This window comes from Oncorhynchus tshawytscha, linkage group LG14 (assembly GCF_018296145.1).
Source record: "Oncorhynchus tshawytscha isolate Ot180627B linkage group LG14, Otsh_v2.0, whole genome shotgun sequence".
NCBI lineage: Eukaryota > Metazoa > Chordata > Actinopteri > Salmoniformes > Salmonidae > Oncorhynchus > Oncorhynchus tshawytscha.
In genome coordinates, this window is record NC_056442.1 from 37,210,581 (window position 1) to 37,236,393 (window position 25,813).

General features: G+C 44.9%; 2 protein-coding genes across 4 annotated transcripts in view; one reads left to right on the top strand and one right to left on the bottom strand.

Annotated features, from left to right (window-relative positions):
• atm (ATM serine/threonine kinase) overlaps positions 1–6,314 on the top strand; it is a 39,943-nt gene extending 33,629 nt beyond the window's left edge. For 2 of the 3 annotated variants that reach the window (XM_024445292.2, XM_024445294.2), the window contains exons 54-63: positions 370–452; positions 662–802; positions 1,434–1,550; positions 1,885–2,034; positions 2,133–2,298; positions 2,407–2,493; positions 2,600–2,714; positions 2,828–2,891; positions 3,021–3,169; positions 5,760–6,314. In XM_024445292.2, coding sequence (XP_024301060.1) covers positions 370–452; positions 662–802; positions 1,434–1,550; positions 1,885–2,034; positions 2,133–2,298; positions 2,407–2,493; positions 2,600–2,714; positions 2,828–2,891; positions 3,021–3,169; positions 5,760–5,943 — 1,256 coding nt within the window. In that variant the 3' untranslated portion in view covers positions 5,944–6,314. The remainder of the gene's footprint in view (positions 1–369; positions 453–661; positions 803–1,433; positions 1,551–1,884; positions 2,035–2,132; positions 2,299–2,406; positions 2,494–2,599; positions 2,715–2,827; positions 2,892–3,020; positions 3,170–5,759) is intronic. The other variant, XM_024445295.2, reaches the window with a different exon arrangement.
• A 4,213-nt stretch (positions 6,315–10,527) lies between these two features.
• On the bottom strand, positions 10,528–20,809 carry LOC112267157 (beta-secretase 2). The gene is made up of 9 exons (XM_024445296.2): positions 20,234–20,809; positions 15,152–15,240; positions 14,666–14,879; positions 13,975–14,106; positions 13,308–13,442; positions 12,856–12,957; positions 12,426–12,575; positions 12,113–12,281; positions 10,528–11,894 (listed from the first exon to the last, which is right to left on the bottom strand). Exons 1-9 carry the CDS (start codon positions 20,522–20,524, stop codon positions 11,656–11,658), a joined length of 1,521 nt encoding a protein of 506 aa, XP_024301064.1. The 5' UTR covers positions 20,525–20,809; the 3' UTR covers positions 10,528–11,655.
• Positions 20,810–25,813: the final 5,004 nt, after the last annotated feature.

Sequence of the window (25,813 nt, forward strand, 5' to 3'; positions counted from 1 at the left end):
CTCTTTCCTCTGGTATAAAAAAAAATCCCATCCCTCTGTAGTTTGGATGAGACATTAAACGGGTGTCCTGACTATGTGGCCATTAAAAGATTCCATGGCACTTATCGTAAGAGTATGGGTGTTAACCCTGGTGTCCTGGCCCTCATACCCTCATGGAGTTTCTAATCATTCCCTGCTTCCAATTGGATCATTCATCCCCCTCCTCTCCCCTGTAACTATTCCCCAGGTCGTTGCTGTAAATGAGAATATTTTCTCAGTCAACTTACCTAAATAAAATAAAGAAACACAACCACCTTCATGAATGACTACCTAGTTTTTACCACATGCTAATGTGTTTGTGAAGTTACTGTACCTTGTGTTCCTCTGTAGAAGCCATCCTCATCCCCTCTGACCAGCCCATCATGCAGATAAAGAACCTAGATGATGTCATCATTCCTACAATGGAGATCAAGGTAGAGAATGGGTTTGAACATCTGTGGATCCCTCACTAGTCTATCACCTGACGTAAGGGGATTTTTGTTATGCAATAGGATGTTTTGCAGCCAGTTTGTATAGTATTTGCACTGTAATGTATGTATATACCATGTCACACCCATGGCGTGCTTTGAAAAGGGATGTATGTAAGAAGGACTTGTGTCCATATTGGTCTCTGTGTTAACAGGTGGACCCCTCGGGTAAATATGACAACCTGGTGACCATCAAGTCCTTCAAGCCTCACTTTCACCTGGCCGGAGGGGTCAACCTGCCCAAGATCATTGACTGTGTGGGATCAGACGGGAAGATCAGACGACAACTGGTCAAGGTGAGATGAACTGTGAACCATAGATTTATATCGCTGTTCCCCCTGCAAGTCATTGTGTGAGTAAACTGTGTGTTCAATGTAATTCAAAGCATTTCCCGACCCTTTGAAGGGAAATCCACAGCCTTGTGTACCTAAGCCATGTGAAGGACAATAGAGGACTTGAGGTTCTGTTGTGGGTTCAGTTATTGTCCATGTTGGCCTGAGGGTAATTATTGATCCCCTATGTTTCTAGTCTAACAAAATAAACACTATCCAGTGCTTTGTTCTACATGAGTGCGTTCTTTAGGGAACTGTTCACTTTTTGTTTATTTGCTGGAAAACGTGTCACTCCCAGTCTAATAAATGCACAGTTAAGATGTTGGCGTTTCATGATGAAATAACAGATTAGCTCATGGAAAATGCCAAGAAGGAATCAGTCTTGAATTTCTTACCTGATGGCCCTGAAAAAAAGAGATTTGGTATATTAGACCGTTTTCTGATGTTCTTTTTTGGTAAATTCACTCAACATAGCATGTGGCAGTGCACCCATCACACAAACCCTATAGAGAATTGGTCAGTTCCGGTGTAGTGTTTTATTTTGATATTATGTAGTTTGTTACCCCCTGTGACCTTTGCCCCTCTGTATCCTCAGGGCCAGGATGATCTGCGGCAGGATGCTGTAATGCAGCAGGTGTTTCACATGTGTTCTATGCTGCTGCAGCGCAACACTGAGACACGCAAGAGGAAACTCAACATCAGACGCTACAAGGTCAGTCACTGCCCCAGTCTCACAGCTCAACTTATTTCAAAACATTTGCCGGTACTGTAAATTGCTCTGTAGAAGAGTTTCTGTTTTGGGAGGGGGGTATGTTTTTTAAATAAAAATAAATAAATCTACTTGCACAATAGACAACTTAACATTTCACAGACATAGATCCACAAGAGATGAGCTTCTGTTAAATGACTTAGTTGGCTCTTTCTCATCATATCATTGTTATGTTATATGTAAAAAAATATTTAAAAAATGTGACCCAAATATTCTGAAGGAGCTGTTATCAATTTTGGTGGATGGGAGTGATTGAGGCCCCTGTCTCTGCCCCCAGGTGGTGCCCTTCTCCCAGCGTAGTGGGGTTCTAGAGTGGTGCTCGGGGACCGTCCCTATAGGGGATTTCCTCATAGACCCCCAAAAGGGCGCTCACACACGCTTCTGCCCCCAAGACTGGACCAGCATAACCTGCCGGAAAAAGATGATGGTGAGTCTCACTTTGACTCATTTATTCTTAGTCCCTTGATGGCTGAATTGTGTAGTACTGTACTGTAATGTCGTAGTAACATATTGTTTTTACTGTAGGAGTCTCAGAGGCTTGGTTCCGGTGGGAAGACCCAGGCTTTCAGTGAGGTGTGTCAGAACTTCCGGCCTGTCTTCCGGTACTTCTGCATGGAGCGATTCCTGGACCCGGCAGTGTGGCTGGAAAAACGGCTGGCCTACACTCGCAGTGTGGCCACTTCCTCCATCGGTACAAACACCATCACCTCTGCTCTCCACAATACAATAATTACCATACCTACACAATTTTATTTGGCTATTCATCTGATTCCTTTGTTTCTGTGTTTGTTCTCCTCAGTGGGCTACATTGTTGGACTGGGGGATAGGCACATTCAGAACATCCTTATAGACGAACAGACAGCTGAACTGGTGCATATTGATTTGGGTAAGGAGGGTACTCCAAATAGCTGTGTCTGAGTTAACATTTGAGGAACGTGTCTTGAGAACATTTTGGGTTAGGTATTTGGTGTAATGCGTTTATCTCTCTTCAGGTGTAGCATTTGAACAGGGCAAGATTCTCCCAACTCCTGAGACTGTTCCCTTCAGGCTATCCAGAGATATTGTGGATGGGATGGGCATAACGGGGGTGGAGGGCGTTTTCAGAAGGTGAGCAGACAACAAGACCCAATCCCAATGGAGGTAGATCTGGATGGATTTTTTTCAAGCAAATTTTTTAAAATCAGGATATAATTTTTACTGTGTTCATCTCTACCATTCAGATGCTGTGAGAAGACCATGGAGGTCATGAGGAGTTCTCAAGAGGCCTTGCTGACTATTGTAGAGGTATAAACACAAACATATACACACGCACAAATACTGTTCACATTCACTCTGTCTGTATGTGAGCTTGGAGTGTATGTTCATTACATGTTTATGTGATAACTCCTGCTGTTCCTTTGCCCTGTGGTGTAGGTCCTGCTGTACGACCCTCTGTTTGACTGGACCATGAACCCTCTCAAGGCCTTCTACCTGCAGCAGCAGCATGATGAGCAGGCTGAGCTCCAGTCCACGCTCAACTCTACACTGGGGGGAGACATCTTGGAAGCCCACCGCAAGTCCAGGTACTCTTCAGTACTATAAACCCCTTACATCAGGGGTCTCTGCCTACTAGTATACCATCAAGTGGAATCATATGCCTGACAGAGTACACTCTCAGTCCTGTTTCAGTCCTGATGTTACTCACCAAACCCTCCACATGCCTTTGAACAATCAAATGAAACTTTATTTGTCACATGCGCTGAGTACAACAGGTGTAGTAGACCTTAGTGTCATACTTACTTACAAGCCCTTAACTAACAATGCAGTTCAAGAAAGAGTTAAGAAAATATTTACCAAATAAACTAAAGTAAAAACTAATAAAAAGTAACACAATAAAATAACAATAACGAGGCTATATACAGGTGGTACCTGTACAGAGTCAATGTGTGGGGATACAGGTTAGTCGAGGTAATTTGTACATGTAGGTAGGGGTAAAGTGACTATCTGGGGACCCATGCCAAATCTTTTCAGTCTCCTGAGGGGGAAAAGATGTTTTCGTGCCCTCTTCACGACTGTCTTGGTGTGTTTGGACCATGATAGTTCATTGGTGATGTGGACACACTCTCGACCCGCTCCAGTACAGCCCCGTCGATGTTAATGGGGACCTGTTCGGCCTTCCTTTTCCTGGAGTCCGCAATCAGCTCCTTTGTCTGGCTCACAGTGAGGGAGAGGTTGTTGTCCTGGCACCACACTGCCAGGTCACTGACCTCCTCCCTATAGGCTGTCACATTGTTGTCGGTAATCAGGCCTACCACTGTTTTGTCATCAGCAAACTTAAGGATGGTGTTGGAGTCATGTTTGGCCACGCAGTCGTGGGTGAACAAGGGAGTACAGGAGGGGACCTATCACACACCCTTGACGAGCCCCAGTGTTGAGGATCAGCGTGGCAGGATCCAGTTGCAGAGGGAGGTGTTTAGTCCCAGAGTCCTTAGCTTAGTGATGAGTTTTGTGGACACTATGGTGTTGAACGCTGTAGAGCTGTAGTCAATGAACAGCATTCTCACATAGGTGTTCCTTGTGGACAGGTGGGAAAGAGCAGTGTGGAGTGCGATTGAAATAGCGTAATCTGTGTATCTGTTGGGGCGGTATGCAAATTGGAGTGGTTCTAGGGTATTCGGGATGATGCTGTTGATGTGAGTCATGAGCAGTCTTTCAAAGCACTTCATGGCTACCGACGTGAGTGCTACGGCTGGTTACCTTGGCTTCCTTGGGCACAGGGACTATGGTGGTGTGCTTGAAACATGTAGGTATTACAGACTCGGTCAGGGAGAGGTTAAAAATGTCAGTGAAGACTTGCCAGTTGGTCAATGCATGCTTTGAGTACACGCCCTGGTAATCCGTCTGGCCCGCGGCTTTGTGAATGTTGACCTGTTTAAAGGTCTTACTCACATCGGCAACTGAGAGCGTTATTACACAGTTGTCCGGTGTTGGCTGGTGAACTCATGCATGCTTCAGTGTTGCTTGCCTCGAAGCGATCATAGAAGGCATTTAGCTTGTCTGGTAGGCTCGCGTCACTTGGCAGCTCGTGGCTGGGTTTCCCTTTTGTAATCCGTAATAGTTTTCAAGCCCTGTAACATCTGACGAGCGTTAGAGCCGGTGTAGTAGGATTCAATCTTAATCCTAGTATTGATGCTTTGCCTGTTTGATGGTTCGTCTGAGGGCGTAGCGGGATTTCTTATAAACATCCGGATTAGTATCCCACTTCTTGAATGCGGCAGCTCTAGCCTTTAGCTCGATACGGATGTTGCCTGTAATCCATGGCTTCTGTTGGGATATGTACGTACGGTCACTGTGGGGACGACGTCGTCAATGCACTTATTGATGAAGCCGATGACTGAGGTGGTATACTCCTCAATGCCATTGGATGAATCCTGGACATTCCAGTCTCTGCTAGCAAAATAGTCCTGTAGCATAGCATCTGCGTCATCTGACCACTTGCCTGCATTGAAGTCCCCTGTCACAAGCATTTTCTTGTTTGCTTATGGCCTTAAACAGCTGGTTGAGTGTGGTCTTAGTGCCAGCATCGGTTTGTGGTGGTAAATAGACGGCTACGAATAATATAGATGAGAACTCTCTTGGTAGATAGTGATGTCTACAGCTTATCATAAGGTACTCTACCTCAGGCGAGCAATACCTTTACTTCTTTAATATTAGACATCGCGCACCAGCTGTTAATGACAAATGGACACACACTGCCGCCCCTCGTCTTACCAGACGCAGCTTCTCTGTTCTGCCGATGCATGGAAAATCCCGCCAGCTCTATATTATCCATGTCATCGTTCAGCCACGACTCTGTGAAACATAAGATATTGCAGTTTTTAATGTCCCGTTGGTAGGATAGTCTTGCTCGTATATCATCCATTTTTTCCCCCAATGACTGCACGTTGGCCAATAGAAGGCAGCCCGACCTCCGCCCCCTTTTTCTCTGTCTTTTCTTCACACAAATGACAGGGATTTGGGCCCGTTCCAGAGAAAGCAGTATATCCTTCGCGTCAGACTCTTTAAAGAAAATCATGTGGCAAGGCTTGGTGTTGGTCATTTACATTTGTGCTATAAACATTTTTAACGAATCTCATATATTGGCTGCACAATATGCTGTCTCTTCTCTCTCAGCAGTGATAGCCAGAGCTTCAACAAGGTGGCGGAGCGCGTGCTGCTGCGGCTGCAGGAGAAGCTGAAGGGGGTGGAGGATGGCAGGGTGCTCAGTGTAGGAGGGCAGGTCAACCTCCTCATCCAGCAGGCCATGGACCCTAACAATCTCAGCCGCCTCTTCCCCGGCTGGCAGGCCTGGGTCTAGGTCTAACATACTGGGAGAAACCAGGGGGCCTGGGTCAATCTTAGTCCGCTTTCTACAAAATACTATGTATGAATAATGAATGTTTATGTTTTGACATACTTGATGCACCATGTGCTTCCTTATCAATCACAGATGATATTTTAGCTTTCTGCACTCAATAGACTGTAATCAATTATTAAGTTTCTAATGCAACATGTAAATGACTTGTTTTCTTGTGTTGCTCTGAATTCTTTGTATCAAGTGTCAAATTATATATAAATTAGATTTTTTTGGTCACTTGAAGTGAAAAATGGTTGTTCTTGAATATGTTCATTGTACCATTGGATGGTAAATAGCTGACATGTAAGATAATAAAGAGAATTGATTCAGGAGATCAGGAGATTTAATTGACTCGGGAGATCCCCTCCTCTCAAACCATCTGCGGAGGAACTACCCCAGTTTGTACATGAACTGGGCCCTGCACCTCCCCCTGATAGCACTGCCTCTACCTTGTTACCAGTATACATTTAGTCCTCTTCCTGTCAGACTAATGTGGTATTGTAATTAAGCAACAACAAAAAAATGTTTTACAACTTTTTTTTAGTAGTCTTTGATGTTATGTTGAAGAAGAATGTAGAGGAATTTGTCCATATACCTTAACCTGTTTCAGGTGTGAGGGACAGGCACATCAAGTACTTAATGACCACGGTCATCAGTGTTCTCCTCCTATTGGTTGCTGGGATCTTGCTTGGATACTACTGTAAGTAATAGTGTTTTCCCTCATTTGGTCTCTACCCTAAAACACACACTATATACGCCATATATATATACACTATATACAGTGCCTTGCGAAAGTATTCGGCCCCCTTGAACTTTGCGACCTTTTGCCACATTTCAGGCTTCAAACATAAAGATATAAAACTGTATTTTTTTGTGAAGAATCAACAACAAGTGGAACACAATCATGAAGTGGAACGACATTTATTGGATATTTCAAACTTTTTTAACAAATCAAAAACTGAAAAATTGGGCGTGCAAAATTATTCAATACAAGTTTCTGAGAGTCAACAGCTTGCGTGATAGGCGGCTCACAGGACAACAGCTTCAAGCACCTCTTAACACTGGTCGAAGTAAGCAAGTCTCAGTTTCAACTGTGAAGAGAAGACTTCGAGCTGCAGGTTTGACAGGTCGAGTGGCAGTAAGAAAGCCACTGCTAAGATGGCAAAATATGAAGAGGCTTGCCTGGGCCACGAAGCACTGGCGGTGGACTACTGAAGACTGGAAGACTGTCTTATGGATCGATGAATCAACATTTGACGCTGGGTTTCTATGCGCCATTCAGTAGGCGAAAGGATGGTTCCACAGTGTGTGACACCATCTGTCAAACATGGAGGATGAAGTGTGATGGTCTGGGGCTCTTTTACTGAATCCAGAGACGACGACTTGCAAAGAGTGAGTGGCACCCTTAACCAAAACCGCTACCACAGCGCCTTGCAACACCCTCTGGTGTACGCCTAGTTGGTCAGGGGTTCATCCTACAGCAAGATAATGACCCAGAACATACCTCCAGGCTATGGGGTTCATCCTACAGCAAGATAATGACCCAGGACATACCTCCAGGCTATGGGGTTCATCCTACAGCAAGATAATGACCCAGAACATACCTCCAGGCTATGGGGTTCATCCTACAGCAAGATAATGACCCAGGGCATACCTCCAGGCTATGGGGTTCATCCTACAGCAAGATAATGACCCAGAACATACCTCCAGGCTATGGGGTTCATCCTACAGCAAGATAATGACCCAGGACATACCTCCAGGCTATGGGGTTCATCCTACAGCAAGATAATGACCCAGGACATACCTCCAGGCTATGGGGTTCATCCTACAGCAAGATAATGACCCAGGACATACCTCCAGGCTATGGGGTTCATCCTACAGCAAGATAATGACCCAGGACATACCTCCAGGCTATGGGGTTCATCCTACAGCAAGATAATGACCCAGGACATACCTCCAGGCTATGGGGTTCATCCTACAGCAAGATAATGACCCAGGACATACCTCCAGGCTATGTCAGAACTACCTTAGAAGAAAAGAACAAGACGGTAGGCTTCAAATCGTGGAATGGCCAGCACAGTCTCCAGACGTAACCCCCATTGAGCTGGTTTGGGATGAACGGGGCAGAAGGGTGAAAGCAAAGCAACCTACAAGTGCAACACATTTGTTGGGAAGATCTTTCCAATATTTGATTTCCATTGTAGAAAGAATGCCACGACTGTGTTCGGCTGTTATGTCTGCAAAAATGTTGGTTCAATTTTGTTAAACAAAACCATTCCATGATTTATTTTGTGTCTCCAATTGTTTATTTGTTTTATGCTTTCATTTCAGAGTACATTAAGACATTAAATGTGTGAATTTCACCCCCATTTTCAAATTTTTATTGTTATAAAATGTTTGACCTGTCGTGTATGTCCAGCACAGTCCACTTCTGAGCGTTTTCTTTTGAATCTGTGGCATCCTGGTTAAATTGACTAGTTCAGTTGTCTTTCATTTCAGTCACTCTTATCCTGAAGACTGGACATGCAGGATTTGGGAATCAAATATCTACACACTTCAGCCGTGGCCGTTCTTCAGTGAGCCACATTGTCACCCATGATTACAACACAGAGACTGGGAATAACAACATCGTCCTCATTAGACTCGTTAAACCATTGCAGATGAATGGTAGGACTTACATTCTCTTGTTGTTCTCAGCAGACTATTTCAGCACTTCATGCAGGTAATATTTTTCTCATGGCTAAGCTCATAGCACAGACATTCTTTCCTATGCAGATCAAATAAGGCCTGTGTGTTTGCCCAATGTCGGGCTGGACTTCACTGCTCCCCAGACATTCTGGATTTCAGGGTTTGGCAGCACAGTTTCTAGTGGTAGGTCGTATTTATGCAATATCATGAGAACATATATATTAGTTGAAGTAGGATGTTTACATACACCTTATCCAAATACATTTAAACTCAGTTTTTCACAATTCCTGACATTTAATCCTTGTAAGAGTTCTCTGTTTCAGGTCAGATAGGATCACCACTTTATTTTAAGAATGTGAAATGTCAGAATAATAGAGAGAATGATTTTTCAGCTTTTATTTCTTTCATTGCATTCCCAGTGGGTCAGAAGTTTACATACACTCAATTAGTATTTGGTAGCATTGCTTTTAAATTGTTTAACTTGGGTCAAACGTTTTGGGTAGCCTTTCAGAAGCTTCCCACAATAAGTTGGGTGAAATTTGGCCCATTCCTCCTGACAGAGCTGGTGTAACTGAGTCAGGTTTGTAGGCCTCCTTGCCTTCACACACACCTTTTCATTTCTGCCCACACATTTTCTATAGGTTTGAGGTCAGGGCTTTGTGATGGCCACTCCAATACCTTGACTTTGTTGTCCTTAAGCCATTTTTCCTCAACTTTGGAAGTATGCTTGGGGCCATTGACCATTTGGAAGACCCATTTGCGACCAAGCTTTAACTTCCTGACTGATGTCTTGAGATGTTGCTTCAATATATCCACATCATTTTCCTACCTCATGATGCCATCTATTTTGTGAAGTGCACCAGTCCCTCCTGCAGCAAAGCACCCCCACAACATGATGCTACCACCCCCGTGCTTCACGGTGGGATGGTGTTCTTCGGCTTGCAAGCCTCCCCCTTTTTCCTCCAAACACAACAATGATCATTTTGGCCAAACGGTTCTATTTTTGTTTCATCAGACCAGAGGACATTTCTCCAAAAAGTACAATCTTTGTCCCCATGTGCAGTTGCAAACCATAGTCTGGCTTTTTTATGGCGGTTTTGGAAAAGTGGCTTCTTCCTTGCTGAGTGGCCTTTCAGGTTATGTGGATATAGATACTTTTGTGCCTGTTACCTCCAGAATCTTCACACGGTCCTTTGCTGTTATAGGACTCAGTATGGTGGCTGGTAGGGGACACAAGCTGGGGAGATGTCTGTGCCGAGGAACAAACCAGGCATCTATGGAAACGTCGCCTTCTTCCTAGGCTGGATCTATGAACAAATGCAGGTATAAGAAACCATTAAATCTATTGTTGTGATTTACATGTATACACTTTTTAATAATGGGAAGTTGTAACTATGGTGTGTTTGGTTTTGCAGAAATAAAGAAACTGAGAAATCACTGGTGGACAATCAGAATGAAATGGTGGAAACATTTTTTTCTGAATAGAAAAGCCAGAAAGACATGTTTGTACGTACAGTGTGTCATCAGAAATGCAATATTTGTGCTACATATTGAATTTGTCCTCATTTGTATGTATGTATTCATTAAATGACCACTTCTACATCCTGATACTGTTTTGTGTAATATATACTGTTCAGTTTGAAAAGTAATTACGTTTATATACCACTTTGACCACCAGATGGTGCTTGTGTTCTTGGTAGTTCCTCTTGAGCTCAAGATTAGAGAAAGTAAACCTGCATCATGGTGCCCTCTACTTGTGTAACTCTTTCTTTAGTCATACTAGTCAAGTGAATGGTGGATTGTTTATCCAGGTTGAAGGCTGTTGGAATAGAGGCCGGGCCTATTATCACACTGGAATGAGAGAGCCTTTACTTTAATCTGGTCAATGTAATTATATACAATCACAACTTTGGCACTGATATACAGTTAAAACACATTTTAAACAAACATGATCATGCACAACAGTTTCATATCAACACCTTTGCAAAACATTTTCTTTAACGTTTGATAGAAAAATACAGTACAACTTAAGACAATTTATCTCCACTTTTGAAATCATGGGTAACTTTGGGTGTTGTACAATTTAGAACATATTAATTAGCATAGAAACATATGTGCCCTTACAAATCAGTTTTCTGTCTTCCATGGCAAGTTTTTAAAATAATATTATACAATCACATTGACATTTCAAATATGTATAGCAGTAAAAGTACATCATCAATGTCGGTTACAAAATCCTATCGATTGCTTCATTCTCACTCATACAGATGCAGTGATGTTGATCTTCATATTTTGACACTTGATCAGTGCAATTAAAAATGTTACAAACCATGCTAGTTCCCATATGAGGACATAGGGAAGTATGATAAGTGATTTTCTTACCCCAACATAATGTGTGCATCTTCAATTGTCTGAACTCCTGGTTGTGCTTTGTGAATGAAAATAAGAAACTGCTACGAAACATTCCTCCTTTTATCACAGAAGTTGCCATGAAATAATGGTATTGATACCTGTGGGGAACATTCAACAAACTTCAAAGCATAATTTACAATATCCTATTGAGTTGAGGCTTCTAAGAAGTAAAAAGAAACCTGACTGTTTAAGAGTTCTTGGGACCTTGTCTCTCAGCTGAGAGCAGTGTGCTTCACTACCATGTTGTAGGCAGTGGAGAATCAGCAGGTAATATGTGCAATGAGGGACTGGGCTGGCATAAGGATAGCATGATTCCTTTCTGCTACCCAACCTTCAGTCTTATAACATGTCTAAATTAATCAGAGGTTGATGTAAAACTGGAGTGCAAAGAAGTGGTAACATCTAAGCTAAGACAAGTGTTCACTGGTCAAACGGGTTAGGTTTTCCCCCCCCCATGATATGTCCAGAGAACAGTCCTATTGGTCAGTGAAGCCCCAACCCCTCCCCTTTCCCAGCCTCAGTAGAACTGGGACTGCCGGTGGCCGCTGTCGTGTCACCCGAGGCCCGCCTCAGTCACTTGATGCGGTGGCGGACCAGCGAGGACTCATCAGTGATCTCGCCGGACCGGTCTCGGTGACGACAGGAAAGGAGGAGGAGCAGGATGAGGAGTACCACAGCACAGACGGCCATCAGGGCATAGGAGATGACCCAGAGAAGGGGCTCCTTCAGCAGCCCTCCAGCAGCACAGTCAGATGCCACGTCTGCAGATGAGAAGGGCCCCAAGATCTCTGACACGGCTAGCCCACCGTTCACTAGAGCGAGGGAGGGTTTGGGGTTATAATGACTGACGTATTGAGGAATGCGATATTTTGGATACGAAGGGCACTTGACCAAGCAGATAAACATTTAATAGCCCAAAAAATTACATATTTTCTGATGCTAGAGCCATAACCATATTGTATTGGAAGTCCAAGGCTTTATGTAAGACCCAATAATATCCTTTATGCCCTTAAGTGTCTCCAGCCCTCACCTGCACATCTGCTGACAGCGAAGCCCACCCTCTTCTCAGCCCGGTCGAAGACGACGTAGAAGCCCTCCATGACAGTTGCTCCTATCACCAGGCCGTTGGCTGACGACGAGATGCCGAAGCGGAAGCAGTCCAGCCTACCGTCCACGTCTGTGATTGGCTGGATATACAGCTGCAGGGAGGAGCCACATAGACACACTAATGTCAATCAAAGAGCTGTCAGCAAACAGATCTAAAGCTCATAACAAGATGGCGGATGTTGGTTGGCGTAAGAAAACAACAAAATTGGGGCAACATGGGGGACGTTTGTTGTCACCTGAGGGAGGATGGAGATTTTGAAGGACTGGCTGTTGTTGGTGGCTCTCAGGTAGATGGACAGTTTGGGGAAGAACCTCCATGGTGTCTCTCCCTTCAACCAGCAGGCCAGTTTAGTGCCACCCCAGAACCCCGAGGTGAAGTCCTGGATCTGGACCATAGAAAGACAGCGATGGATTAAGACTCCAACAAAACTACTGAGTTGTGAAAAAAAAGTGTACTTTTACATAGATGACTACACATTTTCTCTCAGATCTGTAGACCAGAACAAAGTTGGCCATATTGGGGTGGAAAAATACAGGCCGTGGTCATACTGTATGAAAAGGAAATAACTCAGTCCTCAGTCTACACAGTTACTGAAGTGTCCTCAGACAACCAGGTAATCCTAGAAGTCCTTTGTCATTTGATCATAAGCACAGAGGCTGACATACCAGAGATGTTTTTGAGATGGCCTCCACCACAGCATTGAACACATTCACAGGCAGCCGCAGAAGAGTGGTTCCACTGTCCACTATGGCTTTATCCTGGTTGTACTGGGAGAAGGAGAAAGAGTGAGGAGAGAGAGAAGATGTATAAAGAAACAGGGAGGCAGATTTTATTTTTCCTCTTCAGTTACATGGTTTCCTTTCAGAAGATCTTGATCAAACAAAAATCTGAAATGTCCACCTTGATTCCTGGAAGGCTTCAGAAACATGATTAGCATATTGTTGTCTTTATTAACTGTTGCTTTATTTCCTCTTTCCAAACCTGCACTACAGGCTAATCCACCAAGAATGCTGACTAGAAACAGCCTTGGGCTTAGGGCCAAGGTTAGTCTTTGTTCCTGACGTGTTGTGCAGATTGAAACATTTAGAAAACAACATGGGGCCAGTCTGTCTCATACCTCTTTGCAGTCCAGGTTTAGATTCTGGTCCCCAACCTCCAGCTTTAATACTTCCACCTGATAGTACCACTCTTCCTTTATAGGGGTGTACCACATGGACCCCGAATACAATGTTGGTTCAACCCCTCCCATGACCTGAAACAAAACTGGGTTTTCATTCACAGTATAAATGATTGATGACAATGATTGCCTGAATACTGTAATAAAACTACAATGGAATGCCTTGGCACAGTTTGGTATGGCATTGCAGGCAGTGATTACACCCCACCATCTCTCCCATCTGCCCCTCTCAGAGGCTCACGTGGTCAGCTCGACCGCTCCTATAACACCGACAGCCCTGCTCTCGGCAGGGGGCTCTCTTAGCTTAATTAGCCACTCACTAACTAGATTGGGCGTCCAATGGGGAAACTCATTGGGAGGCGCAGAGACTTGCTAGCGATCATGTTTCTAAAAATGCCACTCAGTCTCATCCGCCTTTGAAAGGTTTATCTGGTCTGGGCATCGGGAGCAATATTATGCCAAGTGTCTGCCTAGCGTGCGTGAGATTAAACAGCCTCAATAATCATCCTCTTTTGCAGTACAACAACCAGCCTTTATAAGGAAGTCTCCCCCCCAGCATTCACTCCTCCCATACGTAGCCTTTAGCTTTCTCCTCCTGACTACTCACAAGACTTCCCCCCGCGGGGTCGGCAGTGGTGCTGTCTGACAACCCAGCTCCACACATCTGGAGGGAGAACACATCTGGGATGCCTGTCTGTCGTACCACGGAGTTAAAGAAGGGCTCCACCGAGGAGTCAGGCTTAGAAACAGGAGACAAACACAAAACACTGGTCATTAACTTAGTAGAAAACAGTGTAATGTCTTGGCTGTCCTATTGGTCAATAGTGAAGCTGTAAGCACAGAGAATGACAGCATAAAGTCTTATCAGTTATCACCGTGACTAAACAGGACCCCCCCCCATATATATCTTGACTTCACATGGTGTATGTATACATGTGATGTTTGACAAACATTCTGCAAATCATCTGAACAAAAGCTGAGAACTGCAGTACAGTGGTCACCGTACATTCTTGCATGTTAATGATTTAAAATGGTTGACCTCAATCTGCATAAGGCATACATTGTGTCAGCTCAGAATAGCCTCAGCCACCACACCCCATGGGTCTATGTGATGATGAGATTATGAACAATATCATGTGTGTGAACCTTGATTTGCTCTTTGATAACATTCAACAGCTCTTCATGCCCCGCCACGCTTACGTACACCACTGTACCAAATCAAACAGACATGGCGAAAGGCATGGAACCCCTTCCTTCATATCCAGAGTCCCAGGGTGCACCAAGCCCACGCCCTTTACCTGAGCCAGCAGGGGATAGGCCAGGCCCAGGATGCCTTGCCAGTTGACCCCCGGGAGGAAGAATCCGTTGGAGGAGAGAATGGTGGCGATGTTGATGGTGGGGGTGCCGGGGATGCTGGGGATGCGGACGTGGTCGGTGCCCAGCTCGCCCTCCCAGTTGCCCTGGGTGTACTTGACGGCCACGCCCCTGCCAGTGGACTGGTACGTACTGGAACTGAACACAGGGAGGGACAGGGAGAGTCACCAGTACTCTTAGACAAAGGAAATCTTATCAAACACATGCCTGAGCGAATTCTAAACGACAATAAACACGATCAGATTGTAGTATAAATTATGAGATTGATGTGAAACACTGATTATTGAATTAAGGCAATTTCGAATATTATTGGGGCCACCAAATATAATGTGTAGATAACGTAGGCTTCTTATTGACCTTATAGAAAGAGCTATTCCACTGAGAGTAAATATGAGAGCCTGACGACTCACAGTGCTGTGTTGAAGAAGTGTGTGATGAAGGGATGTGCTGCTGCAGCCACTGCAAAGTTACTGCTTCCTGTATCAACCAGGATATTCAGCTGGAAAACAAAAGAGTAGTGAGTACTTTATCAATCATTCAACCATCTGGGTTAAGCACACAGAACAACTCAACCCCATTCATCTTAATACACGCAATAAGCACACAAACTGACTCACAGTCAGTAATCGTGCTTTGAGCTGAACAGGGTATTTACTAATATGCTTCTGACGTCTGAGGATTAGAAAAAAAAGCTCTCTGGTCTGGTAGTCATTGGGAAAAACGTCCACCCATCGCTCCAGAGTCTAAATGTCCCTCCAACCTGGTATTTGTCGACTGTGTGCGAGCAGGAGCGGAGCATGAGCCAGCAAAGCAGCAGTTGAGATTATGTTGTCTCAGGCTTCAATTCAACGAGGGGGAACTAATGAGATAACCGACTTCTGTCACCTCGGTGACCGGCGCAGAAGAGTCATTACTTAACATTCCTCATCATTAAAGAGGCCATAATAAACAGGCCCCCCACGGCTCTCAAAATGAGTTTCTTTACCATTTAAACATGACCTCAAATCATGTTAGGCTGCATACCCAGCCTTTAAGGCACTTTGGATTGATGGAGGAGAGGTAACACACAGGAAACACACAGGAATGCGGTCTGCTGGTGTGACATTCTATTTCCTGTTTCTTCCCTAAAGCAGCCTGAGGAAAACATGATTTTCTGGATATTTGTTTCCATTCAACTAAAGCATGGGCTTCATCAAAGCTAAGAATAAGAAGCGACTTACTCAGAGATTTTACAGTGAAGACCTTAATTGACACCCAGACAGAACAAATGGAGTATTCTGCTCTCAATATATAGGCTACTCAAGAGTATTCTGCATTCTAGTGTTGTCGACCCTGTTCTGAAAAACAGATGAGCAGGAAGTATTGATAACGGACAAACACTGAGTAAATAGGCCTAGCTATTCCTCACAATATACGGTAAACAAAAACCCTAGTAGGATCTACAGTGCCCTCAGAAAGTATTAATTCCCCTTGACATTTTGTTGTGTTACAGCCTGAATTCAAAATGGACTAAATAAAAATGAATCTCGCTCATCTACACACAATACCGCATAATGTTTTTAGACATTTTTGCAGATGTATTGACAATGAAATACAGAAATATCTCATTTACATAACTATTCACATCCCTGAGTCAATCAATACATGTTAGTATCACCTTTGGTAGTTATTACAGCTGTGAGTCTTTTTGGGTAAGTCTAAGCGCTTTGCCCACCTGGATTTTACAATATTCTTATTATTTTTTAGATTCTTCCAAGTTCTGTCAAAACTGTAACTAGGTCACTCAGGAACATTCAATCTCATCTTGGTAAGCAACTCCAGTGGATATTTGGCAATATTCTATATAATTTTAGAATATTGTTGAAAGGGGAATTTGTCTCACAGTGTTGGAAAGCAGGCTGAACCATGTTTTCCTCTAGGATTTTGCCTGTGCTTAGTTTCTTTTTATCAACCAAAAAAAAAGCCACCACCATGCTTTGAAAATATGAACAGTTGTACTCAGTAATGTGTTGGACTTGCCCCAAACATTACGCTTTTTATTCAGGACATAAAGTTCATTTTTTGGCCACATTTTTTGCAGTTTTACTATAGTGCCTTATTGCAAACAGGATGCATGTGGAAAAAGTCAAGGGGTGTGATTACTTTCTGAAGGCACTGTACTTCCTCAAAGCTCTATGTTGCGTCCCTATCTGTGTTTCCTAGTTGGACTGGCCGAAGTCCCACCACCGTGGCTCTGACATCTGGAACCCTACTGCCACCACACCGATGGCAGCACGCCACTCACGTTGGGCCCAAACCGGACAGACCATTCTGACGCAGTCTGTTGGGGAAAACTAGGGGCATTTCCTTGTACCTCCTACCCTCTCAATCCTCTTCCGTACTCCCCTAGCCTGGCTGGGCCACTGCCAGGCAAATCCTCCTCTTCCCCACCCCCGAGCCAGCACGGCGGCCTAGTCGCCTGTGGTTGAGCCTTGCCTGGCTAATTAGCAGAGGCTCAGTGGAGGGGACGTACATCTGCTACCTGTTTGTACCAATTACCAGATGTGACGCACTCCAGCCAACACCTCAGCCTTGCTGCGACGGGGCTAACAGATGTGGCAATTAGTGGTTCATTTGAATAACGCCTTGTTTAACATCAGGCCTCTAATTGCATCATACAATAGATAGAACTGTTTGAGGTTTGGTGTTATTGTGCCCCCTCCCCTTGTTCTCTCTTTCTCTCTTGCCACCACATTATCTCTCCCCTCCCTACCTCCCCTCTTCTCTTCTCTCCCCTCCCTACCATCTTCTCTCCCCTCCCTACCCTACCATTTTCTCTCCCCTCCCTACCCTACCATTTTCTCTCCCTACCTACCTACCCTCTTCTCTCCTCTCCCTGCCTCCCCTCTTCTCTTCTCTTCTCTTCTCACACCTTCCCTATTCTGTTATCTCCCCTCCCTACCTTCCCACTCCTCTTCCTTCCCTACCCTCTTCCTCCTCTTCTCTCCTCACCTCTTCTCTCCTCACCTCACCCTACCTCGCCTCTTCTCTCCTCACCCTACCTCGCCTCTTCTCTCCTCACCCTACCTCGCCTCTTCTCTCCTCACCCTACCTCGCCTCTTCTCTCCTCACCTCACCCTACCTCGCCTCTTCTCTCCTCACCCTACCTCGCCTCTTCTCTCCTCACCCTACCTCGCCCTCTTCTCTCCTGACCCTACCTCGCCTCTTCTCCTCCTCACCCTACCTCGCCTCTTCTCTCCTCACCCTACCTCGCCTCTTCTCTCCTCACCCTACCTCGCCTCTCTCTCTCTCCTCACCCTACCTCGCCTCTCCTGACCCTACCTCGCCTCTCTCTCCTGACCCTACCTCGCCTCGCCCTCCTGACCCTACCTCGCCCTCCTGACCCTACCTCGCCTCTTCTCTTCTCTCCTCACCTCACCCTACCTCGCCTCTTCTCTCCTCACCCTACCTCGCCTCTTCTCTCCTCACCCTACCCCTCGCTCTCTTCTCTCCTCACCCTACCTCGCCTCTTCTCTCCTCACCCTACCTCGCCTGTTCTCTTCTCACCTCGCATCTTCTCTCCTCACCCTACCTCGCCTCTTCTCTCCTCACCTCCTCACCTGTTCTCTTCTCACCTCGCATCTTCTCTCCTCACCTCACCTCTTCTCTTCTCTCCTCACCTCTTCTCTTCTCTTCGCTTCTCACCTCGCCTCTTCTCACCTCACCTCTTCTCTCCTCGCCTCTCCTCTTCTCGCCTTTCCTCACCTCTTCTCTCCTCTCCTCACCTCCTCTCCTCTTCTCTTCTCACCTCTTCTCACCTCTTCGCTTCTCTTCTCACCTCGCTTCTTCTCACCTCACCTCGCCTCTTCTCTTCTCTCCTCGCCTCTTCTCACCTCACCTCTTCTCTCCTCACCTCTTCTCTCCTCTCTTCACCTAGCCTCTCCTCACCTCACCTTGCCTCTGCTCCTCCTCACCTCACCTCTCCTCACCTCACCTCACCTCACCTCGCCTCGCCTCTCCTCTCCTCACCTCTTCTCTCCTCTCTCCTCAACTCTTCTCCCCCTCCGCCTCATCCCTCCCCCGCCTCCCCCATCCCCCCCCCATCCCTCCCTCCCCCATCCCTCCCTTGCCTTCTAGCCTCTGCCTAGTGGTTAGAGTGCTGGACTAGTAACCGAAAGGTTGCTAGATCAAATCCCCGAGCTGACAAGGTTAAAAAAAAATCTGTTGTTCTGCCCCTGAACAAGGCAGTTAACCCACTGTTCCTAGGCCGTCATTGAAAATAATTTGTTCTTAACCGTCTTGCCTAGTTAAATAAAGTTTTTTTTTTAAATGCCAAGAGTGTGCAAAGCTGTCATCAAGGCAAATGGTGGCTATTTACTCAGCCTTGTCTCAGGATGGTAAGTTGGTGGTTGAAGATATCCCTCTAGTGGTGTGGGGGCTGTGCTTTGGCAAAGTGGGTGGGGTTATATCCTTCCTGTTTGGCCCTGTCCGGAGGTGACCTCGGATGGGGCCACAGTGTCTCCTGACCCCTCCTGTCTCAGCCTCCAGTATTTATGCTGCAGTAGTTTATGTGTCGGGGGGCTGGGGTCAGTTTGTTATATCTGGAGTACTTCTCCTGTCCTATTCGGTGTCCTGTGTGAATCTAAGTGTGCGTTCTCTAATTCTCTCCTTCTCTCTTTCTTTCTCTCTCTCGGAGGACCTGAGCCCTAGGACCTGAGCTCCAGGACTACCTGACATGATGACTCCTTGCTGTCCCCAGTCCACCTGGCCATGCTGCTGTTCCAGTTTCAACTGACCTGAGCCCTAGGACCATGCCCCAGGACTACCTGACATGATGACTCCTTGCTGTCCCCAGTCCACCTGGCCATGCTGCTGCTCCAGTTTCAACTTCCACCTGACTTTGCTGCTGCTCCAGTTTCAACTGTTCTGCCTTATTATTATTCGACCATGCTGGTCATTTATGAACATTTGAACATCTTGGCCATGTTCTGTTATAATCTCCACCCGGCACAGCCAGAAGAGGACTGGCCACCCCACATAGCCTGGTTCCTCTCTAGGTTTCTTCCTAGGTTTTGGCCTTTCTAGGGAGTTTTTCCTAGCCACCGTGCTTCTACACCTGCATTGCTTGCTGTTTGGGGTTTTAGGCTGGGTTTCTGTAAAGCACTTTGAGATATCAGCTGATGTACGAAGGGCTATATAAATAAATTTGATTTGATTTGATTTATTTGAAGAATCTCCTAAATATTTTGATTTGTTGAATTTTTTTTTGGTTACTACATGATTCCATGTGTTATTTCATAGTTTTGATGTCTTCACTATTATAATACAATGTAGAAAATAGTAAAAAAGAAAAGAAAAACCCTTGAATGAGTAGGTGTTCTAAAACGTTTGACCGGTAGTGTGTATGCATATCTCCTTCATTTGAAAACATTTGGACTGTGATACCAAAGAGGTCAAGAAATGTATTCCACATTGAAAACTTAAAAACAACATTAGGTCATATTCTCATATACCTTTTGACCAGGGGTACCCAGTGTCATCTCCATGTAGTAACCTCTGCCAGAGTCGCCTTGTAAGTTAGTGACCATGTCCAGAAAGTTCACTATTCCAGCTGGATCAGATGCCAGGGACAGTCCATTTCCCGAGGCTTGTATTCGTTTCATAGGAGTTAAATCCAAATCCAAAGAAGAGTTAAACGTCCCTATAAATATTTTAAGTGGAATGGTATAGAGAGATTTTGCCATTCCAAAACAGAGCATGATAAATAATGCCCTAAAATGAATAGAACCTTTATGGTAAGCCATGGCAAATAATATTTAGGGCAAGTCAAACCTCAGAAAAAGTTCAGCTCCTTGTTCAAAGTTTAGTTTTCAGCTTGGCCAACATGAAACCTCCAGTGCGGTAATCATGGTGAACGTGATGTTCCGACAACGACGCTAAAGAAACACATAAGAAACAACTCCGGCTTTACATTTAGACACTTGTCATTTAGAAGTTTACTCCTCTCTCTGAAAGTTGTTCACCACTTTATTATTTTAGATTACTTCCTGAAATCCATATCGCGGATGTGACGAGTTTTTTGTTGGTCAACGACGATTTGCTTGAAGGGCGCCTGTGGGGCGCACCATAGAGATAGATAGAGCACTTATTTTTATATATGTGCCATTATAGCGTCTGTGACACCACGGGCAGCGCCACTGAGGCTACAACCCATAGGCATCCCCACCTAGATAACTACTTAGACTACTTCAAAATGGTGGGAGCATGCTGGAGGCCCTGCCCATGCTAAAACTGCCTTTTGGCCACTAGAGGCCTCTATCAGCCTTTGAATTTAATTTACTTTATTTTATTTTGGGTAACAGACAACATATACATCAAAATGTACAATGTGGACCCAGACGATATCACTTGAAATTATTCATTAATATGCTTATTTCCAAAGTGGTCCTCGATGGTAAAAACAATATCACATATAATGATTAAAAGGCAAGACAAAATTACAAACAACCATAAATACATTCATTTATATTGGCATCTTAAAAAGTGCCTCGATTCACTGCACTTTCCCTAACCCTAAAAATCATCCATATTAATTTCACATTAAAACAATCTATTAATTGCACATCAGGACTCCCGAGTGGTGCAGTGGTCTAAGGCACTACATCTCAGGGCTAGAGGAGTCACTACAGACCCTGGTTCGATTCCAGGCTGTATCACATCCAACCTTGATTGGGAGTCCCACAGGGCGACGCACACTTGGCCCAACATTGTCCGGGTTAAGGGTAGGCCGTCATTGTAAATAAGAATTTGTTCTTAATTAACTGACTTGCCTAGTTAAATAAAGGTTAAAAAAAATTTAATCATACCGATCCTTCAAATAAATACACCTGACCAGCAGTAGGGGGCAGAACTCTTTACTTTGGGGATTTTACAAGACAACACTAGCTCTGGTATTGTAACTGTATTGATTATAGACCATATCAATGTGGTTTTTCATATAACCTGGGGCACGATCATTTAAGATGAAAAACATATGATTCAGTTTAAGTTGGTCCACTCTGGACTCCAAAGGCAACAAGCCCACCTCTCAGATCTCCAGTACCCCTATGTGGGTCCTGGGGAGACATTCAGTATATAACTGATTACATTATTTTGCATGACCTGCATTCTCTTTTTCAGTTTTTTTGATAGCCCACTATACCAAGCAGAGCAGGCATAATCAAAATGACACTGAATCAAGGTAGAGACAAGCAGTTTCTTAACTTTAATGTTAAAATATCTAGTGTTACGATATAAAAATGTCAATTTGTTATCCATTTTCAAGATAATTTTAGCAGCAATCAGGTCTCCAGAAAGGGATTGATCTAGGGACACACCAAGAGAAGTTACACTTGTTTTAGATCCAATCTCCTTGCCTGCACAGTTTACCTTTATCTTGTCAGCCTTAAGCAATCTATGTTTTGTTCCAAACAAAATAGATTCAGTTTTTTCCATATGTAGCAACAATTTGTTGTCAGTCAACCAATCTCCCTTTAAAGGCCCAGAGCCGTCAAAAACATGATTTCTTTCTGTGATTTGTATATATTTCAACATTATGAGATTGGAATAATACTGTAAAATTGTAAACATGATAATGCCATTTTAGTGTAAGAGCTGTTTGAAAAGACCGGCTGAAATTTCAGCCTGTTTTGGTGGGATGGAGTGACATCACCATGCATTAAATTATTTAATAGACTAATAAGAAAGAGAGTTCCAAACCTCTCTACCAATAACAGCTATTTTTCTGTTTTCCCCTCCCCACTCAGATCACTCCCAGACTAACCTAACATAGCAGGTGTAAAAGAAATGCATGAAACTAGTTCCCCTACATACTGGTGTTGAGGACCCTTTTTTTCCCAATTTTGCCTAAAATGACATACCCAAATCTAGCTACCTGTAGCTCAGGACCTGAAGCAAGGATATGCATATTCTTGATACAATTTTAAAGGAAAGACTTTGAAGTTTGTGGAAATGTGAAATGAATGTAGGAGAATAACACGTTAGATCTGGTAAAAGATAATACAAAGAAAAAACATGTATTTTTGTACCATCATCTTTGAAATGCAAGAGAAAGGCCATAATGTATTATTCCAGCCCAGGCACAATTTAGATTTTAGCCATTAGATGGCAGCAGTATGTGCAAACCTTTAGACTGATCCAATGAACCATTGCATTTTGGTTCAAAATGTTGTACCAAGACTGCCTACATGTGGCTAATCGGTTTATTAATACATTTAAGTTATAATGGTGCACTCTCATCATAGAATGGTATTTATTCACTGTAACAGCTACTGTAAATTGGACAGTCCAGTTAGATTAACAAGAATCTTTCTGCCCAGATATGTCTATGTCCTGGGAAATGTTCTTGTTACTTACAACCTCATGCTAATCACATTAGCCTACGTTAGCTCAACCGTCCCGCGGGCGGACACCGATTACGTAGAGGTTAACTTCCAAAAGCGGAAGTCACATCATAGGCTCTCTTTCCATTTCCCCTGAAAACCGGAACATCCGGTGGTTGAGGACCTGGCAAAGGCCACTCTCAGACAGTTGCAGCAACATTTTTGCTTTTTGTCCATTTTAATTGAAAACAATCACAGTACTTAATGGTTACCCAGAAATGATAGAGATAAAAAACAGCAGCATTGGACCTTTAAAAGTGATTTATGTGCTGTATGACTAGTCTTTAGCTGGAGGAAAAATAATGTTTTTTTCATTGAGGACATTTTGTTTGTAAGATACAAAATAAATAGGCATACGTTGTCAGGACCCGGTAACGAACCCGGGTCTCCGGAGTGAGAAACAGTCACTTAACCACGAATAGTCGGCAGAACTCAGAAGATAAGGCAGACACAGCAGTACTTGATTGGAGTATTTAATAAAGTAAAAAAGGAAAGTCCTTCAGGCAAACATATAACTCCACAACGTCAAAAGTAATTCCACGAGAACAAAGGTAATCCTCCAAGACAAAAAGGTAAATCCACAGGGTGGTAGGTATAGCATGAAAAAACCTCAAAGGATACTCAAAAATGTATAAACAAGAACAAAAACAGAATTCCACAAGAGAGTCCAACGGGAGCAACAAAAGTTCACAGCATACTAGGGCTGGGTGCTAACATACAAACACAGAGCAAAGAACTGAGGAAAACTAAGGGTTTAAATACAATCAGGGGAAACGAGGCACAGGTGCAAATAATAACAGGGAACAAGGGAAAACAAAAGGGTCAAAAAGCACAATGGGGGCATCTAGTGACCAAAGACCGGAACAACCCTGGCCAAATCCTGACAGAATCCCCCTCCCTAGGAACGGCTCCTGACGTTCCTACCAGCTTTCTCGGGGTGGAGGGCCCTGAACTGACGAATGAGGTCAGGGTCCAGTATGTCTTTAGCAGGAACCCAGGAGCGCTCCTCGGGACCGTAGCCTTCCCAGTCCACCAGATACTGCCAGGACCGCTGCATCCGGCGGGAATCCAGTATCCAATGGACGGTATAAGCCGGCTGGCCTCCGATGACACGGGGCGGAGGGGGAGGTCTGTCTGCCAGGACAAGGGGAGAGAAAAAACAACAGGTTTTAATAAGGAAATGTGAAACGTGGGATTAATCTTAAGGGATCTGGGTAAGTGTAGGCGATATGAAACTGGGTTAACTCTCCTGGCAACCTTAAAGGGACCGATGTATCTTTGGGACAGCTTGCGAGACTCCACCCGTAGTGGTAAGTCTCTTGTGGAGAGCCAGACTCTCTGGCCGGGGCGCAGGGTAGGCCCGGGACGGCGACGTCTGTTGGCTTGTTGGTACCTCTGTGAGGAACGCAGAAGATTAAGACGAGTCTTCCTCCACATAAGCCGACAGCGTCTGACGAACTTCAAGGCTGAAGGCACTCTGACTTCTGCCTCCTGGTCTGGGAACAATGGAGGGGCATAGCCAAACTGACACTCGTGCGGGGACATACCAGTGGAGGAGGAGCGCAAGGTGTTGTGTGCGTATTCGGCCCAAACAATGAAGGACAACCATGTGGATGGGTTGTTAAGAGCCATACATCGGAGGGTGGTTTCCAGCTCTTGATCCATCCTCTCTGTTTGGCCGTTGGACTCCGGGTGGTACCCTGAAGATATGGGGGCCTCTGCCAGTCTGATTTGGCAGAAGGCCTTCCAAAACCTTGAGGCGAACTGGGGACCTCTGTCGGAAACCATATCTTGAGGAATGCCGAAGACTCGGAACACATGGTTAATTACCAACTCAGCCGTTTCCTTGGCAGAAGGTAACTTAGTCAGGGGGACGAACCTGGCCGCCTTTGAAAACCTGTCGATGATGACTAGGATAGTAGTATTGCCATGGGACGGAGGAAGGCCAGTAATAAAGTCCAACGAGATATGGGACCAGGGTCTGTGGGGAACAGGTAAAGGGTGAAGGAGTCCTTGAGGGCGGAGGTGAGGAGATTTGCCCTGGCAGCACACGGGGCAGGCCTTGACGAAAGTGGCAACGTCTTCTCTTATGGTGGGCCACCAGAACTTACGCTGGATGAACTCCAAGGTGCGACCTACGCCCGGGTGACAGGTGAGACGAGAGGAGTGCCCCCACAGAAGGACCTAAGTCCTCACTGCCTTGGGGACAAACAACCGATTGGCAGGACCTCCTTTCGGGCCCGGTTCGATAGCTTGAGCTCGTCTCACGGTATCCTCAACTTGCCACGAGATCGGGGCCACGATCTTAGCAGCAGGAAGGATAGGCATGTCCGTGTCGTCTCGAATGGCAGGAGCGTAGACTCGGGACAGGGCATCTGGTTTGAGATTCTTCGACCCGGGCCGATAGGTGAGGATAAACTGGAATCGATCGAAGAAAAGAGACCATCTAGCTTGTCTGGAGTTCAACCGCTTCGCCTGCTGGATATACTCCAGATTTTTGTGGTCCGTAAGCACCTGAAACGGGTGAGAAGCCCCCTCGAGTCAGTGTCTCCATTCCTTCAATGCCATCTTAACCGCTAGGAGTTCACGATCCCCCACATCGTAGTTCCTCTCAGCCAGGGTAAGCCGGTGTGAGAAGAAAGCGCACGGGTG

Excerpts from the sequence above, each read along its gene's own strand:
- LOC112267157 (XM_024445296.2), bottom strand. The coding sequence starts at position 20,524 with ATGGCTTACCATAAAGGTTCTATTCATTTTAGGGCATTATTTATCATG. Across the intron at positions 14,107-14,665 it reads CCTATCCCCTGCTGGCTCAG|CCTGACTCCTCGGTGGAGCC; the intron begins GTAAAGGGCGTG and ends CCTGTTTCTAAG. Across the intron at positions 12,958-13,307 it reads TAAACCTGGACTGCAAAGAG|TACAACCAGGATAAAGCCAT; the intron begins GTATGAGACAGA and ends TCCTTCTCCCAG.